This window comes from Molothrus ater, chromosome 35 (assembly GCF_012460135.2).
Source record: "Molothrus ater isolate BHLD 08-10-18 breed brown headed cowbird chromosome 35, BPBGC_Mater_1.1, whole genome shotgun sequence".
Taxonomy (NCBI): domain Eukaryota; kingdom Metazoa; phylum Chordata; class Aves; order Passeriformes; family Icteridae; genus Molothrus; species Molothrus ater.
The window spans coordinates 294228-310345 of record NC_071662.1 but is presented as its reverse complement, the minus strand read 5'-3'; the positions used below and the strand labels follow the sequence as shown (position 1 = coordinate 310345).

General features: G+C 54.3%; 1 protein-coding gene across 1 annotated transcript in view; it reads left to right on the top strand.

Moving 5' to 3' along the window:
- LOC118700706 (zinc finger protein 268-like) overlaps nucleotides 1-16118 on the top strand; it is a 260704-nt gene that overhangs the window by 159573 nt on the left and 85013 nt on the right. The window contains 1 exon segment of the mRNA XM_036405302.1: nucleotides 4836-5310. Coding sequence (XP_036261195.1) covers nucleotides 4836-5310 — 475 coding nt within the window.

Below are 16118 nucleotides of genomic sequence, written 5' to 3'. Positions count from 1 at the left end.
TGCTTGGGAGGGGCTGGGGGGTTTGTCCCTGTCCCTGTCACCCCAGGCCATTCCCCAGGGGTGTCCCTGTCCCTGTGACCCCTGGCCATTCCCAGGGCTGTCCCTGTCCCTGTCACCCCAGGCCATTCCCCAGGGGTGTCCCTGTCCCTGTGACCCCTGGCCATTCCCCAGGGGTGTCCCCGTCCTTGTCACCCCAGGCCATTCCCAGGGGTGTCCCTGTCCCTGTCACCCCAGGCCATTCCCCAGGGGTCTCCATCATTCTCACCCCAGGGAATGCCTGGGGGGTCTCCCTCCCTCTCTCCCCTGTGCCAGGGGGTGCTCGGGGCAGTCTCTGTCCCTCTCAGCCCAGGGGATGCTCGGGGCTCTCTGTCCCCTGGCCCTGGGGGATGCTCGGGGGGTCTCCATCCCTCTGGCCTCAGGCAATGCCTGTGCAGGGCTGGGCACCAGGGGCTCTGTGTCCCTCTCACCGCTGAGGCTGCTCGGGGCTGGGGGGGCTCTGCCACCTTCTCACCCCTGGGGAGGCCGGGGGGGTCTCTGTCCCTCTCAGCCCTGCTGGGACCCCACCCAAACATCATCGGGGTCACAGGGACAGAGACACCCCCAAAGCCCCAGAAGGGCTGAACCTGGGATTTGGTTTGGGGCTGAGGATTTAGGAAGGGGCTGGAATTGGGGCTGGGCTTGGAGTTGGGGCTGAGATTTGGATTAGAGCTGGGATTGGGGTTAAGGCTAGACATGGGATTGGCTTTAGGGCTGGGGTTGGTATTGGGTCTGGGGCTAGACGAGTCTGGGACTGGGATGAGATTAAATACAGAACTGTGTGTGTGTCTGAACATGGAGTGAGATTGAGACCAGGATCAGGGTCAGGTTTGGGACTGAGCTCACCCAGAGCAGGACAGGGGGGATGTCACTGCAGGATGTCCCTGGCATTGTCCCAGCCCTCCTCAGGCACCTCCAAACATGGGGGGCAGCTGGGTGCCCCAAGATCCAGGTGCTCCCACGCTGCCCCTCAATACCAGGTGAGCATTCCCTGAGGGCAGCCCTGACTGTGACCCTTGGGGCTCTGGGATCAGCCCTCACATCCCTGTGGGAGCAGCTGCAGACAGGATGAGAGATTTCTCCCCTCTCTTTCCTGTGGGAGGATGAAGCCCGTCTGCCCTTTGCTTCTGGTGCCTCCTCCTCTCCTCAGCTGAGGATGTCAAACTCCCCAGGAGCAGGAAAATCCCCATTCCCTGTTTGCTTGTGGCTGCAGCCTGGAACATCCACCCAGAATGAAGGACTTTCTGACAGCCCTGCTGAATGACAACGGCAAAAGGTTTGTGAGAAGGGGAAGAAATTGCATTTTGATAGTAAATAGAAGGGGCAAAATTATTTCTTTCTGTCATATTCCTTTCAGTCAGTTCTGGTTTGTTTTCAGAGTGCCACCTTCTCAGCTGATTGTGTTTGTGTCCCCCTTTCTCTCCTGCCTCTCTGTGCCTGCTCTGTTTCTCTCTCAGTGTCTCCCTTGACCCAGGGCAGCTCCCACCAAAGACCCTGCCCTGATTTAATTCCCCATCCAGGAGCTACAACAACCATGGGTGAAGTTATGAAGGCTGGCAGTGAAATGTCACTGTAGGATCTTGCTCCACTTGGCTTTTGGCTCCTTCTTGAGAGCTTTGCCTTCCAGGGCAGGAACGTCTTTTCCTGCTTGGGAACTGGAATTCCAGCCCCTGGCAGTGTGTGCGATGGATCCCAGAGGGGCATTCCCGAGTCTGCCAGGGTGCTGCTCCTGCCGTGCCTCCCAAGGAGCTGTGCAGGGCCAGGGGACAAGGTCCAGCAGCTCTGTGGGCTCCCAGAGCACATAGCAAAGGTGCCTTTCCGACATTTTCCATCACATTCCCAGCTGGAAGTAGAGGAAAGAAGGAAAGCGAGTCCCTGACAAAATCCTGGAACGACTGCGGTGGAAGGGACCCTGCCCGTGGGTTACGATTTCGCGAGGGAGAGACGCCTCTGCCCCAGGGAAGGTGCGAATGAGAGCGTGGGAACGCAACCTGTGGATCTGCTCGAACTTGGATTGAACTGAACAAGTAATGGGGAAGAGAGAGGGAGAGAAAGAAATCGGGAAGAGATTTCAGAGAGAGAAAGAAATAGGAAAGAGTTCTCAGAGGGGGAGTAGGAAAGAGGAAAAGGCTCCGGCCCGGACTCCGCAGCTCCCGGGGACACCCGCGGGGCGCAGCGCCTTTCACAATTCCAGCCAATCAGAGGACGCGCTGAACAATTTCCAGCCAACCAGAGCTTTTCTCGCCGATGACTCACCGGTTGCCAGGCGGACCCGCAGAGCCCAGCGGCCCCGGAGCGGAGTTTGGGGCTCGGGCCGGGGGCACGGATCCGCCCCGGGGGGGTCCCCGAGCCCCCTGCCCAGCCCTGGGGCCGATCGGGGGCTCCCCCACCCAGCAGCCGGGGCTGCGGGGCCGCGGGGCAGAGGGGTGGGAAAGGGGGGTCCGGGCTGGCAGCGGAGGAAATGCGGGAGGAAGAGGAGGGAGAGGAGGAGCAGGAGCGGGAGCGGGAGAATCCCGGCGCTCGCAGCGCCCGCACGCTGAGCCTGCAGCAGCCCCTGCCCCGGGAGCATCGCCCCCAGCCCCGAGCCGCAGGTGAGGGGGAGGCCGAGCTCGCCCCGGCTCCAGCCAGGGGTGTCCGGGAGGATTTTTTTGGAGCGTGTTCGGAGCCGGCAGATCCCGGACTCGAGCCCCGGGTATCTCCGGGCTCCCTAAGAGGAGCTTTTTCGGGGGCAGAGGAGCCGCGATCGCCCCTCGGGAGGGTCCCGGGGGTCCACGTGGGGATGGCCCGGTACCGACGGGGCGGGACATTGGTTTTGGGGATCCCCGTGAGAGCCGGGGCTGTGGAACGGGGGACCCCCGGGGCGGGGAGAGGGGAAGGGGCGATACCGGAGCTGGGGCACCCCCGGCAGCCCGGAGATGAGGCGGGGACGGGACCCCCTGACCCTGACAGGGGCGCGTCCTGGGGTGACTTCATGATGCTCGTGCCCCATCGGTCCGTTTAGCCCAGAAATGAGTTCTGCACCTTTAAGGCTGGTTCTGAGAGCCAAGGGGAGGAGGAAGAAGCTGCAGTTTGTTTTCAGACACTGCACTCACTCCTCCACATTCCGGCTCCTGGACTGTTGCGATGCCTTAAGGAGCTGGAACAGGGCCAGATGGAGCTAAGAAGAATAAAGTGGATTTTTACTGAAGTGCCTACAAAGGCCACACTCTGGCAGTACCTGAGCCACAGCTGTGGCTCTGCCTGGATGACTCCAAAATGGGACCAAAGTGGGCTTGGTCACGAGATCTCCCATTTTTATAAGTTTTAGTCCATTTGCACATAACTGCCCAATTAATAGCTTCAAATTATGAAGTTTCATCCTCCTTGCTTGCTTGCCCACCCTCCTCTTTTCATGTTGTTTATGCTTTGGGGCTGAAGTTTGAAGAGATTGTCCTTGAGTCTCCAGCTAGAACAGGATTGTTTTGTCTTCACCACTCTGTGAAAAGATCCCAGTAACACTTAATATAAAGCTAAAGCTGCACACCAAAACAGAGCAGAAAAACTTAAAACCTAAGGTATCAGTTGTCTATGGACAGACAGACAGCAGGACAGAGCTCTCCTTTGCTTTTAGTTAGTTTTTAGCTCTCTGAGGCAGAGAACTTCCCCAACTGTGGTTTTTCTTTTTCTTTGCTGCTGTTTAAACCTGCTCTGGACTGAACACCCAGAACACCACTGGCAGCTCCCACCTGGCCAGGCCTGGGCCGTGGCATTTCCAGCACTGGAGGGACTGATAAGAGACTGATAAGAGACTGAGTGAGCCGAGCTACAGGCCACAGGGGGACTTTCTGAGTTTGTCATCTCTTTTGGAGTGGTAAGAGGTTTTATTGTTTAATATTGTTCATTTTTGTTCTGGTGAATGCTGTGCCTGTTAAATAAACAGGTTTTTTCCACTTTTCTCCAAGGAAATATTTTCCTTATCTGATTGGGGGAGGGGCTGCTTGAATTTGCTTTTTAGAGAAAACCCCTTTGGAGGTTTCTTTCCAAATTTGCCCTAAACCAGGACGGGGCAGTGGGAAGTGGGGGGAGCCCCAAGTGGCTGGAGTGAGGGACCCTGAAATCCCCCAGCATCCCTAAGCAGGACCCTGGGGAGATCCCCAGGACCCATGGGATCGCCAGCAGCCCTGAGATGGGGGACCAGCAGAACCCCAGGGGGATGAGACTGGAAATGGGACACTCCTGGTGGCTTTTTTTGATTCACTCTTGATTTTTGGAGGTTTTTATGGACATCAAGCAACTTGTAGAGATGGACTTGGGCGGGAGTAATCCCCAATCCAAGGCATTCACTCCTTGTTTTTCCCCGAAACAGGATTTCCCATTCCCAAACCTTGGCTGAATGGAGGAAAAGGCTGCGAGGAAGAGGAAGGAGCCCTGGGACACCCAGGCAGGTGAGGAGGAAGTCAGTGCCCCTTTCCCCCTCTCCCCTGCTCCATCTCCCAGCCCAGCACAGCCCCCGGCTGCAGGACAACCCTGCTGCCAACCCCGTCCTGCTGGGGATGCACTGGGGGGATCTCCTTCCCCTTCCCTCTGGCACGGAGGCAAATCCCATCCTCTCCTTGTCCTTCCCCCAGGGAAGGAGCTGAGGATGGAGACCATGGGGGAAAAATCCCAGCGGCACAACCTCATGGAAAAGGCTGTTTTGAGTGTCTCCATGGGACAGGAATCCAATGGGGAGGAAAATCCCCAGAGATCCCACAGGAGGAGGGGCTGCAAACCCAGCCCAGGGTGCTCTGAGGAGGAAAGACCCACCCTGAGCCAGGAAGGTGGGCAGAGCTTCAGCCAGAGCTCAGAGCTGGTGGTCCATGAGCAGATTCATGATAGCGAGAGGCCCTATGAATGCTTGGCGTGTGGGAAGAGCTTCAGGAAGAGATTCAACCTGATCTGCCACCAGAGGATCCACACTGGGGAACGGCCCTATGAGTGCTTGGAGTGTGGGATGAGCTTCGGCCACAGGTCCGACCTGGTTGTCCACCAGAGGTTCCACATTGGGGAGAGGCCCTACGAGTGTCCCCAGTGTCAGAAGAGGTTTCACACCAGCTCCCACCTCCTTGTACATGAGCGCATTCACTCAGAGGAGAGGCCCTTCCGCTGCCCCGACTGCGGGATGGGCTTCAGGCACAGCTCCACCCTCGTCACCCACCGGCGCATCCACAGTGGGGAGAGGCCCTACGAGTGTCCCCAGTGTGGGAAGAGCTTCTCAGACCGCTCGTTCTTTACCCGGCACCAACGGAGGCACCGGTAAGGGAAGCCCTGCGAGAGCCCCGGCTGCAGGAAGAGCTTCATGCACTGCTCCAGCTGCATCCCCATCAGAGGACCCACATTGGTCAGAGCCCTGGTGACCCACATTCCCTCTGATACACAGTCAGAAGTGGCTGGTGTTCCTTTTATTTTGCCTCTCATTATCTTTTGATTTATCTTCCTCCCTTCAAAACACAGAAAACCGGGGTAAAAATCAACAAATTCATCAAAGGCATCTAAAGCCTCACATTTTACTTGTGTTTTGGGGGAATCTTGGATTCCAGGAGATATCTGGGAGGATATGGGGGGGTTTGGGGGTATTTGGTTTGGTTGTCTTTATTTCTTGGTACTCCAAAAGATGAGAGGGATTGATCTGTCAGCTCAAAACCACTCAATGTCACTGAAAACTACTCAATCCCACCCCAAAATTCCTTGATTCCACAGCTCCTCAGGATGAAATGGGGTTGGAAGGGGATTGGGCAAAGTCGGATGCAAATCAGGAGGGGTGAGATGAGCATTGGGTGGGGCAGGATGGGTGGGATGGGGTTTGGGAGGTGGGAAATGGGGGAAATACAGCTTGGGAAGGGGGTCTTGATGTCCAGGAGGGGTGGGAGGGGTTGGGGTTGGGATTGGGGACGTGGGCTGGGGTCTGGAATGAGACTGGCCAAAGTTTGGGGATAATGAAGGGAAGGGAAGCCCGTTACTGAGTGAGTTTTTGGATATTCCATGTTCATGAAGAGATTTTGAGGTGTCTCATGTTTCTGAGACAGTTTTGGGGCACTCCCCAGCTCTTGGGGTCTTTCCTGAGAGCAGCTCCATGGATCCCCATTGCCAGGGGTGGTTGCCTTGGGCACGAGCTCAGAGCTGTAGCCAGGGCCCATTGCCTCAGTGCTGGAGAGCAGTAAAATGATGAACGGCCCCAGACATCTCCAGTGTGTGTTTGTGTAGGCCTGTGAGCTGACTGGAGAGACATCAACAACAATCCCCTGGAGAGCTGCACCTTAGACTCCGGGCATTCCTCACAGCTCAGGGTCAGCCAGGCAGAAAGGGACCTGCAGGGACTGATGGACAGCAGGCTGGACATGAGGCAGCAGTGTGCCCAGGTGGCCAAGAAGGCCAGTGGCTCCTGGCCTGGATCAGGAATGGGGTGGCCAGCAGGAGCAGGGGGTAGATGGGCTGTTTGCAGGGGAGGGAACAGGGGTGGGCCAGAGGAAGAAATTTGTACCAGGGAAGAGTAAGGAAAGCAAAGGTGAAGCCAAGGAAATGGTCAGGGCAGTTTGGGGGTGGCTGCCAGGCAGCCCTGGCTCTGAGCAACAGCGTCTGCAGTGGCACAGGAAACTCCCAGCTGATGGGAACAAACTTTCTGGCTGAGTGCAGAGGCCAGGACAAAGCTGAGTGGTTTCCCTGGTGTCCCCCAGGCCTTGCTGGCCCCAGGGGCTGATGGCATTTGTGCTCCCTCAGGTTCATGTCCCCACAGCAACAGCATGGGGGTGCTGCCCCTGCAGTGTGCAATGCAAACAGGGGCTGCTGAGGCAGTGCTGCCGTGTCTGTGCCTGCAAGGATGGGGCACCTGTGTGAGCTGGGGGAGAGGCCAGGGCTGCAGATGGGGGATGTTGTTGGCAGCTGCATGAGGACGCTCTGGGACGCTGCCCTGGGCTGTGCAGCGCACTGGGCATGGATCAGCCCCTGCTCTGCTGCTCCTTCCCGTCTGCCCCAGGGCCCTTGCAGAGCCCCAGCCATGCTGTTTGCCCCCAGCCTGCCCACGGCCAGCCTGGGGCTGCTGACGGGGGTTTCTGTGCTGAGCATTGGCCTGGCCGTGTCCTTGAGAGAGCCTGGGCAAGGAGCCTGGAGCCCCCAGGGCCTGGCCTGAGGCGTCAGCGCTGCCCCAGCAGTGCCCATGGCCTGTCCCTGCTGCAGCCCCGGCACTGCCACCCCCAGGGCTGTGCCCGGCCCCGAGAGCACTCAGGCCCTGCAGCAGCACCAGGGCCACCAGGGCAGCGGGGCAGGGCCACGGCAGCAGCACTGGCAACACCAAGTGCTGCTGCTGCTGCTGCTGCTGGGCACAGCTGCTGGGCCAGCCCTGATCTGCCCCAGCTCTGCACACAGACATTGCTGCTGCAGCTCCAGAGAAGGCAACAAAAGGGCATCTCTGCAGAAAACTCTGCTGGGAGATCCTTTAGTTCCTTTAAAGCCATTGAGAGCACAGCCCCTCACTGACACAGTCTGTGGCCACAGGGAAGGTGAAGAGAAACAAAATGAGAAATGGCACAAACAATGACATTTCTTTGTGGACAATATGAAAAAAGTAAAAGAAAGACAAAGGACCACGAAAATGAAACCAACAAGAAGTATCAAAGATGACTTTGATTTAAAGTAATTGGCAGAAACTGGCCAGCAGTTTAATGTTTCTTAACGCATCCAGTCATCAGTCTCCACACATCAGCCTTGAGCTCCTGGTTCCTCAGGCTGTAGATGAGGGGGTTCAGGGCTGGAGGCAGCACCGAGTACAGAACTGACAGGGCCAGATCCAGGGATGGGGAGGACATGGAGAGGGGCTTCAGGTGAGCAAATGTGCCAGTGCTGAGGAACAGAGAGAGCACGGCCAGGTGAGGGAGGCAGGTGGAAAAGGCTTTGTGCCGTCCCTGCTCAGAGGGGATCCTCAGCACAGCACTGAAGATCTGCACATAGGAGAAAACCATGAACACAAAACAGCCAAATACCAAACAGCCACTAACAGCAAGAATCCCCAATTCCCTGAGGTAGGATTTGGAGCAGGAGAGCTTGAGGATCTGTGGGATTTCACAGAAGAACTGGTCCAGGGCATTGCCATGGCACAGGGGCAGGGAAAATGTATTGGCCGTGTGCAGCAGTGAATAGAGAAAGGCACTGGCCCAGGCAGCTGCTGCCATGTGGGCACAAGCTCTGCTGCCCAGGAGGGTCCCGTAGTGCAGGGGTTTGCAGATGGACACGTAGCGGTCGTAGCACATGATGGTCAGGAGGGAAAGCTCTGCTGAGATGAAGAAGAGAAAGAAAAAGAGCTGAGCAGCACATCCAGTGTAGGAGATGTTGCTGGTGTCCCAGAGGGAATTGTGCATGGCTTTGGGGACAGTGGTGCAGATGGAGCCCAGGTCAGCGAGGGCCAGGTTGAGCAGGAAGAAGAACATGGGCGTGTGCAGGTGGTGGCCGCAGGCTACGGCGCTGATGATGAGGCCGTTGCCCAGGAGGGCAGCCAGGGAGATGCCCAGCAAGAGGCAGAAGTGCAGGAGCTGCAGCTGCCGCGTGTCTGCCAATGCCAGCAGGAGGAAGTGCCTGATGCAGCTGCTGTTGGACATTTGTGGGTGCTTTGGCATAGGGATCTGTAAAAAACATAAACATGGAATAGTTTGGTTTGGAGAAGACTTGAAATATCCCAGCACAGCCTGGGGGCACTTTCCCCCCACTGCCTGCCCAGGGCTCTGCTGCCTGGAGCTGTCCCTGCCAGCAGCTGCTTCCCTGTGCCCAGGGCTGGGCCCTGCCAGTGCTGCCAGAGCCCAGCCCAGCCCTGGGGGCTCAGCTCTGCCCTGCAGAGCCCTCCCAGCTCAGGCACTGCCCAGGGGCAGCTCTGGCTCTGCAGGCTCTGATGGCAACGTCAGAGCAACCCTGAGGAGGCTGGAAAAGTGGCTCTGAGGCTGCGTCTAAGGGCTGATTTCTGTCACTGCTGAATTTATTCAGATATGAGAGAAAATCTATTTTTTATTTTTCTTAGCCTGAACTGAGAAATGAATATCTATGTGCAATTTCCCATCGAGGCAACCCAGAGCAATAGATTAAAAAAGCAGGATTTTCCCTTTTCTCCGGCCTGGGCTTTGCTGTGCTCCCTGTATAATCTCCTTGGAAATGTTCTGCAGTTCAATGCCATGCTGGGAGCAGTCCTGAACAATGCAGCATCCTCCCCACACAAGGAGAACACTTCCAAGCCTCACCAGCTGTCTCCTCCCAGCCAGATCTTGTCCCCCAGTGCTGGGAGCAGCTGCCAGGGCTGGCTGAGAGCTGTCCCTGGCAGGCAGCAGAGTCCCTGCCCCAGCACAGCGCCCTGGGCTGCAGGACCCTGCTCTGCAGGACAGCCCTGGGCACCCCTGGCTGCTCTGCACAAGAGACAAGCAGAGAATGTACTCACAGGCTCTGCAGGCATTGGCATGTTCCAGCTTGAGGAGATGGCTCCAGGAGCTGCAGCTGCACTGTCCTGCAGCCAGAGGTTCCTGTGCCAAGGGCTGGCAGTGATTGTGCCCCAGGCACTTCTCAGCCCCTTCCCAGCCCTGACTGATTGAAGCTCTCTGTGCCTCTGTGCTGTGCCCTGGGCTGGCTGCAGGCAGTGCCCCAGCCCTGCTGGGCTGGCAGAAGTGCTGCTCATCCAGAGAAATGTGCTTTTGAAGCTCTTCTTGGTGACCAGGAGCTGCCTCTGTACCAGGAGCCCAGCCCAGCTCAGCAGCACAGACACAGCACAAGGACTTTAATCAGCCTCTGGGGCTTTGTGCTCAGGCCCTGAGCATCAGTCCCTGAGAGGGAGATGAAGAAACCTCTCCAGAACTGCAAGGCAGAATCCAACTCCAAAGTTTCTTGGACTTTTAATGGGTCCCAGAGAGGGACACGACTGAGCAAGTGTCCCCAGGCCCCAGGCAGAGCAGAGAACTGCAGGTAGTGCTGACAGGTGGGGACAAAGAGAAGCCAAGCCTTGGTGCCCTGGGGCACAGCAGGGTCTGTGCCAGCAAGGGCTGGGAGGAGACACCTTGTCCTGAGGCCCTGGGGCCTCCTGGCACAGCCCCAGCCAGGCTGGGCACTGTCAGCCCCTTGTGCTGCCCTCAGCATCCCCCCTAGCCCACATCCCAGTGGCCTCAAGGATCTGCTGCAAGGAGTCCCTGGGGAGCCTTGCTCAGCAATGGCCCTGGGGGCTCCTTCATGCTCCCTGCAGGGACTGCAGGTTTTTCAAAGGACTTGGGGTTTGGCTTTGGCCTTGGAGTCTCTGAGAGGTTTGTGCAATCATGGCCTCCAATTATCTGCTGTAATTAGTCCCTGGAGAGGCTTTGTAAGTAACAACACTCAGTGGGCTCATTAATGGTTGGAGGTACTTCAGTTATTTGAAGGTACTTGGTGTTTCCCTTTTGATGCAGACTCTGTGAGAGGTTTGTGCAATCATGGCTCCAATTATCTGCTTTAATGAGTCCCTGGAGAGCTTTGTACTGACATTCAGTGGGGCTCATTAATACTTTCAGATACTCAAGGTTTTTAAGGTAGTTTATGGATTTAAGAATACTTTTAGATACTTTTAAGGATTTTCCTTCCCACATTGAGTCTCTGAGAGTTTTTTGGGCCATCCTGGCCTCCAATTCTCTCCTCCAAGGAGTCCATGAGGATCCTGTGTTGGCTATCTTACCCCTTTCTGTTTTACAACAAAGATGGAATTGAAAGAATTTTGTAAGACTTTCTAAAAGCATTCAGACAAACATGGGACAATTAACAATACAATAACAACAACTAAGAGAATTAATAGTCCTGTTTTAGTAGATATCATCCAATCCTTCAGTCCCTTGGATTGGAAGAGTTTATTGACCTAGTCTTTGTTTTCCACTTGAAGCTTCTTGAAGCCTTCCTTCAGTACCTGAATGCTCTTGTGGATTGACTCGCTGTGGCTGGAGAGGTTCATGCAGCACATGCCCTCAGAGTCTACACAGCCATGCCCATGTGCCCAGAGTAAAAACTCTATCGCTGTTCTGCAAGGTGATGTGTCTGATGGTCTCTGTGTCTGAGAGCAGCCACTCAATGTGAGGGAGGCAGCATTGGTTTGCTTACTTAAACGGCACCCAGGATGGTCTGAGTGCCCTAAAGCTTTAGCTGCAGCCACCCAAGGTAGTCCAAATTGGGGGTGCTACCATCTGATACCTGGATTAAAGCTTTCAAAGCCATCTCTTTGATATCATCCAATACTTCTCTGGGGATACCTGCTGCTTGATCATCTGGTAGGCTCTGTTGTCCTTCTCCAGCTGGATGGTTGATTGTCAATTCCACCCTTGCCTCATTATTAGCATAGTCTGCTATTAATTGATTTAGTAAACACTTCCATCCCCCTTCCCACAGGGTGTATTCTGTAGGTGACAACAACATGGTCATAATATATTTTAAATCATAGGGGGTTAAGACATGTGCTGTAAACATGGCCCTCATTAGGCCATTAAAACAAGGTAAGTCCCTCCTATGGTCTTTAGCTGCCCTACACAGATCCTTGATTTCCCCGTAAACCAATGGCTGACACCTGGGATTCTTCCCCCTTCTTCCATACCATACCAGGGCAATGAGGAGTTTCAAGCTTATTTTCCAGTCTCCTTCCTTAACTGGAGGCATGGCGCAGGGTGGAGAGGATGATTGACAGTGGGGGCATGACCCAGCAGTTGTGGGGGTGGAGTCTGGAGGTTCATTCAGGGCGGAAGAGAAGGCTGTGGTAGCAGGAAGTGGACGAGCCAAGATGGAGGGAGGATGGTTGGGCTCCCGAGCCACATTCAGGCTCCTTCCATATTGAGTCTCCAGGCCATGATGCTCCAAGACAGCGTGGCCATTGCCATCTTGGACCATCGTGGAAGGTCTGAGAAAGGCAGGTTTGAGGGGAGGTGCCAAGTTAGGAGTGACCAACGGATTGAGTTTTCAACACACTGCTTGCTGGTGAAGGGTCTCAAGGATGGTGTGGAAGATGGGGAGCATGTGGGATGCAATGGGGTCGCTTTTGATCGAAAGGTTGTACAATTTAACTCCCACTGAGTCCCAAAATTCAATGGTATGGATTTCGTCAGCAGAGGCGTCTGGAAAATTTTTAATGATCCACCTCATGATTGATTTTAATTCATTCTTTGAAAATATGTCATGATCAGTGAGAATCAAAGCACCCATATACGCTCCTTTCTACTTTGGACATCTGGCTGCCCATTTTTCTCTTTCTCCACCTTATGGGGAAGAGCCACCCCAAGTCAATTATGGGACATGGGTGCATATTGTAAAACACAGTGGCAAAATGGGCAATAAATGTCTTGCATTTCCCCAAACCCACCTGCAATCCTATGCAGGTGAAACCATCATTGTCCCTGCTGATCCTGGGCAAGGTCCCTCGAAGCAACGATGAATCCGCCGGGCCTGGCACAATCCAAAATCCCGGGGAGCACTGGCCTATCCATCAGCTAACCCCAGCTGACGTGACTGACACAGGGAGCCGTGAATGGCATGGTCCCTGTTCGGGTGCCAAAGGTCACAATGAAGGTGGCTGTGACAAACCTCTCTGGTTCCCTGACTTCAGGGCGAGGGTGACAGAAATGAAAAGGAGCAGGATCAAAGAATTGTTTAAAAGGAACTTTAATAACAGGGTGAAAAACAATAAACATGGAGAAGTCAAGAACAGTATGAGGGGCAGTATCCAAAGACCCAAGACAAAGGGGAGCAACAACATGTACACTTGGGGGTAGAACACTCTAGAACAATAACCATATAGGGGAAACAAGTAACCAATAGGGGAGGAGAACTTGGACAAGTTAGCATAACAACACTAAAGGCTTCTTGGAGACCTTTCAAGCTCACCCTAAGTTAAACAAATGATTCCCAGGGCTTGAAACTCATGCCAAATTCTTTTGGGGTAAAGTCTGTCTGACTCTGAGTTACAGCTGGACTAACTCCCACACCGCTGCTTTCCTCTGGCCCCTTGGGACCATGTGGCCCAACAGAGCCACAATGATGTCCTTGGTTCCACGAGGCTCCACAGTGTCACAATGGTCCCTTGGATCCATGGTGCTCTGCAGTGTCACAATGGCCCCTTCATTTCACAAGGCTCCCAATGTCACATTGGTCTCCATAGGAAGGAAACCACGGAGCCCCCATGTTTCAGGAGCTGATGAACAGCAACCACCAGAGGCCAAGGCAAGCCTGACCTGTCTGTCCTGGCAGGTTTACCTGGAGCAACCCTTGGATATTTGAAATTATGAATATGGAGTCCTAATTTAAAACATTTGTGCCTGGAGAAGGATGATTATTTCCATACAAAAAAAAGCACAAGAGCCCTTTCCAGTGTTTGGAAAACAGGCGAGTTCTGGCACTCAGGAGTCAAAGACCAGCCAGACCTGTCTGTCCTGGCAGCTTTTGTCTGGGAACAAACCTTGGATACACAGAAATTTGGAGGTGGAATCCTAATTTTGGGCATGGATACCTGGAAAAAATGGACAGTTCTTTTCCATACAAAGGAAAGCCCAGAGCCCCACAGTTTCAGGGGCAGATGGGAGTGGCCTTCCACATTCCAAGGTCAGCCAGACCTGTCCGGTGACCCCTGGGAGGCAAAGGCAGCCACACCTGTTTCATGTTCCCTTGGTTCCACAGGGCCCTGCAGTGTCACAATGGTTCCTTGCTTCCATGATGCCCTCAGGTGTCATAATGGCCCCTTGATTACACAAGTCCTTAAGGATCCTAATGGTATCCATGGTTCCACAAGGCCCCACAGTGTCCTAATGGTCTTTGGGTTCCATGAAGCCTCGCTCTGTCCAATGGCCCCTTGGTTCCATTGGGGCCGAGTAGTGCAACAATGATTCCCTTGGTTCCACAAGTTCCCATAGTGCCACAATGGCCCCTTCCTTCCATGGGGCCCCACAGTGTCACAAGGGTCTCCATGATTCCATGGGGCCTTGCAATGCCACAATGCTCTCCATGGACCCACAGTGCCCTGCAGGATCACAACGGCCCTTTGGCTCCACGAGGCCCTGAAATGCAGCAATGGCCTCTTGGTTCCACAAAGCCCTGCTGCTTCACACTGCCCCCTTGGGACCATGCGGCCCAACAGAGCCACAAAGATGTCCTTGGTTCCACGAGGCCCCACAGTGTCACAGTGGCCTCTTGGATCCATGGTACCCTGCAGGATCACTACGATGCCCTGAATTTCAGAAGGCCCCAAAGTGTCCGAATGGTCTCCATGGTTCCTCAAGACTCCACAGTGTCAGAATGGCCCCTTGGATCCATGGTAATCACAGTGTCACTATGATCCCCTTGGTTCCACAAGTTCCTACAGTGTAACAGGTTCCACAAGGGCCTGCAGTGTCACCATGGCCCATTGGTTCCACAATGCCCCGCAGTGTCATAGTGGTCTCCATAGGAAGGAAACAAGTGAGCCCCAGTGGTGCAGGGGCAGATGAGAGGCAGTCACCAGAGGCCAAGGCTGGCCAGACTTGACTGTATGGGCAGATTTTGTCCAGGAGTAACCCTTGGATATAGGGAATTTTAGACACAGAATCCCAATTTTGGCCATGATTGCCTAGACAAGAAAGACAGTTCTTTCCCATAGGAATAAAAGCACAGAGCCCCAGTGCTTCACGGTCAGATGGGAAGTGGCCCTTGACATGCCAAATTCAGTGGGACCTGTCAGACAGCCCCCAGGAGACCAAAGCAGGCAGACTGTTCCATGTTCCATTGACTTCATGGGTCCTAACACTGTCACAGTGTAATCCTTGATTCCATGAGGTCTGGCAGTGTCACAATGGCTTCTTGGTTTCATGAGCCCCAACAGAGTCACAAGGGTCCATTGGCCCCACGCAGCCCCACTGTGAAACAATGGCTCCTTGTTTCTATTTTAAATCAATCACAATCAAAGCACAGTTTGATCATTGATCCCTGCTTCCATAGGGGCCATGATTTGCACAATGGTCTCCTTGATTCCATGATTCTGGGATTCCACAGTCTCACCACCGTTTCCTTGGATCTCCATTGTCACAACTGACCCATGGCTCCATGAGGTTCCGTAGTGTCACCGTGGTCTCCGTCAGAGGCTGGATGAGATCCATGTCCCGAGACACCTTGGGATGCTCGGAATGCCCGTGTGGGGCCAGGGCCAGGTCAGGCCTTGGTTTGTGGTGGGACAGAGCCCCGCCCCCAGCCCTGGCCTGGCAGAGTTGTCAATCACACAGCAGGGGGTGGTGCTAGCCCAGCTCTGATTGGCCCAGCTGTCGATCAATCACTCACACACCAGCAGCTGGTGCTACCCTGGCTCTGATTGGACAAGCAACTGGCAGTCCCACCCCAGGGGCGGGGCCATGAAGGCCCAGGGGGTTAAAAGCCGGAGCACGAGGCCAGCCCAGGCTATGGATCCTGCCTTCTGCTGGGGTTCCTCTGTTGGTGATGCTGGAACCCCCGCAGTTGGTACCTATGTGTGTGTCTTTCTATGGATCTTCTGTCTTTCTCTTGTTCCCTATTTCTTCTCCTTCTAATCCTACTTACCTGGAACAGTTTTGGGTAACTTCACATGTTAAGGGTTAAAGGATTTTACATTAAATGTGTGGGAATCCAGGGCACAGGGAATATTTCTCTGTCTGCTCTGAGGAGTCCTGACCCCCAGAGAAACACTGCCTTTAACCTTCACCCATGGAGAGGACTTCCAGGACTTTGAGACAGATTAGAATTTACCAAAGTGTAAGATAGCTAATACAGAGTGCTATACTATGTCCCTTGGGTGAGAAATTTAGGTTTTAGGATTTTTAGTATGGTGTAGATAGGAAGCAAGATGCAGGAATTGGGGTGTAGTCCCTGTCTTCTTCTACATTAACTCCGTTTTCAGCAGTGTTGTTGGCACAGGGTCATTGGTCAAGGAAAGCACAGTGCAGAGGTTATGTGGACAGTCAAGGGATGAGTTATTGGTCGATAAGTAGAAATAATGTAGGTTTTAAGAATTAATTGGATGAGAAAACTTTAAAAGATCTTGAAAATGTACATTTTAAAGGCCATTTTGAGGTGTTTCCCTAGCGTGCTGAGCCTGGTACGGA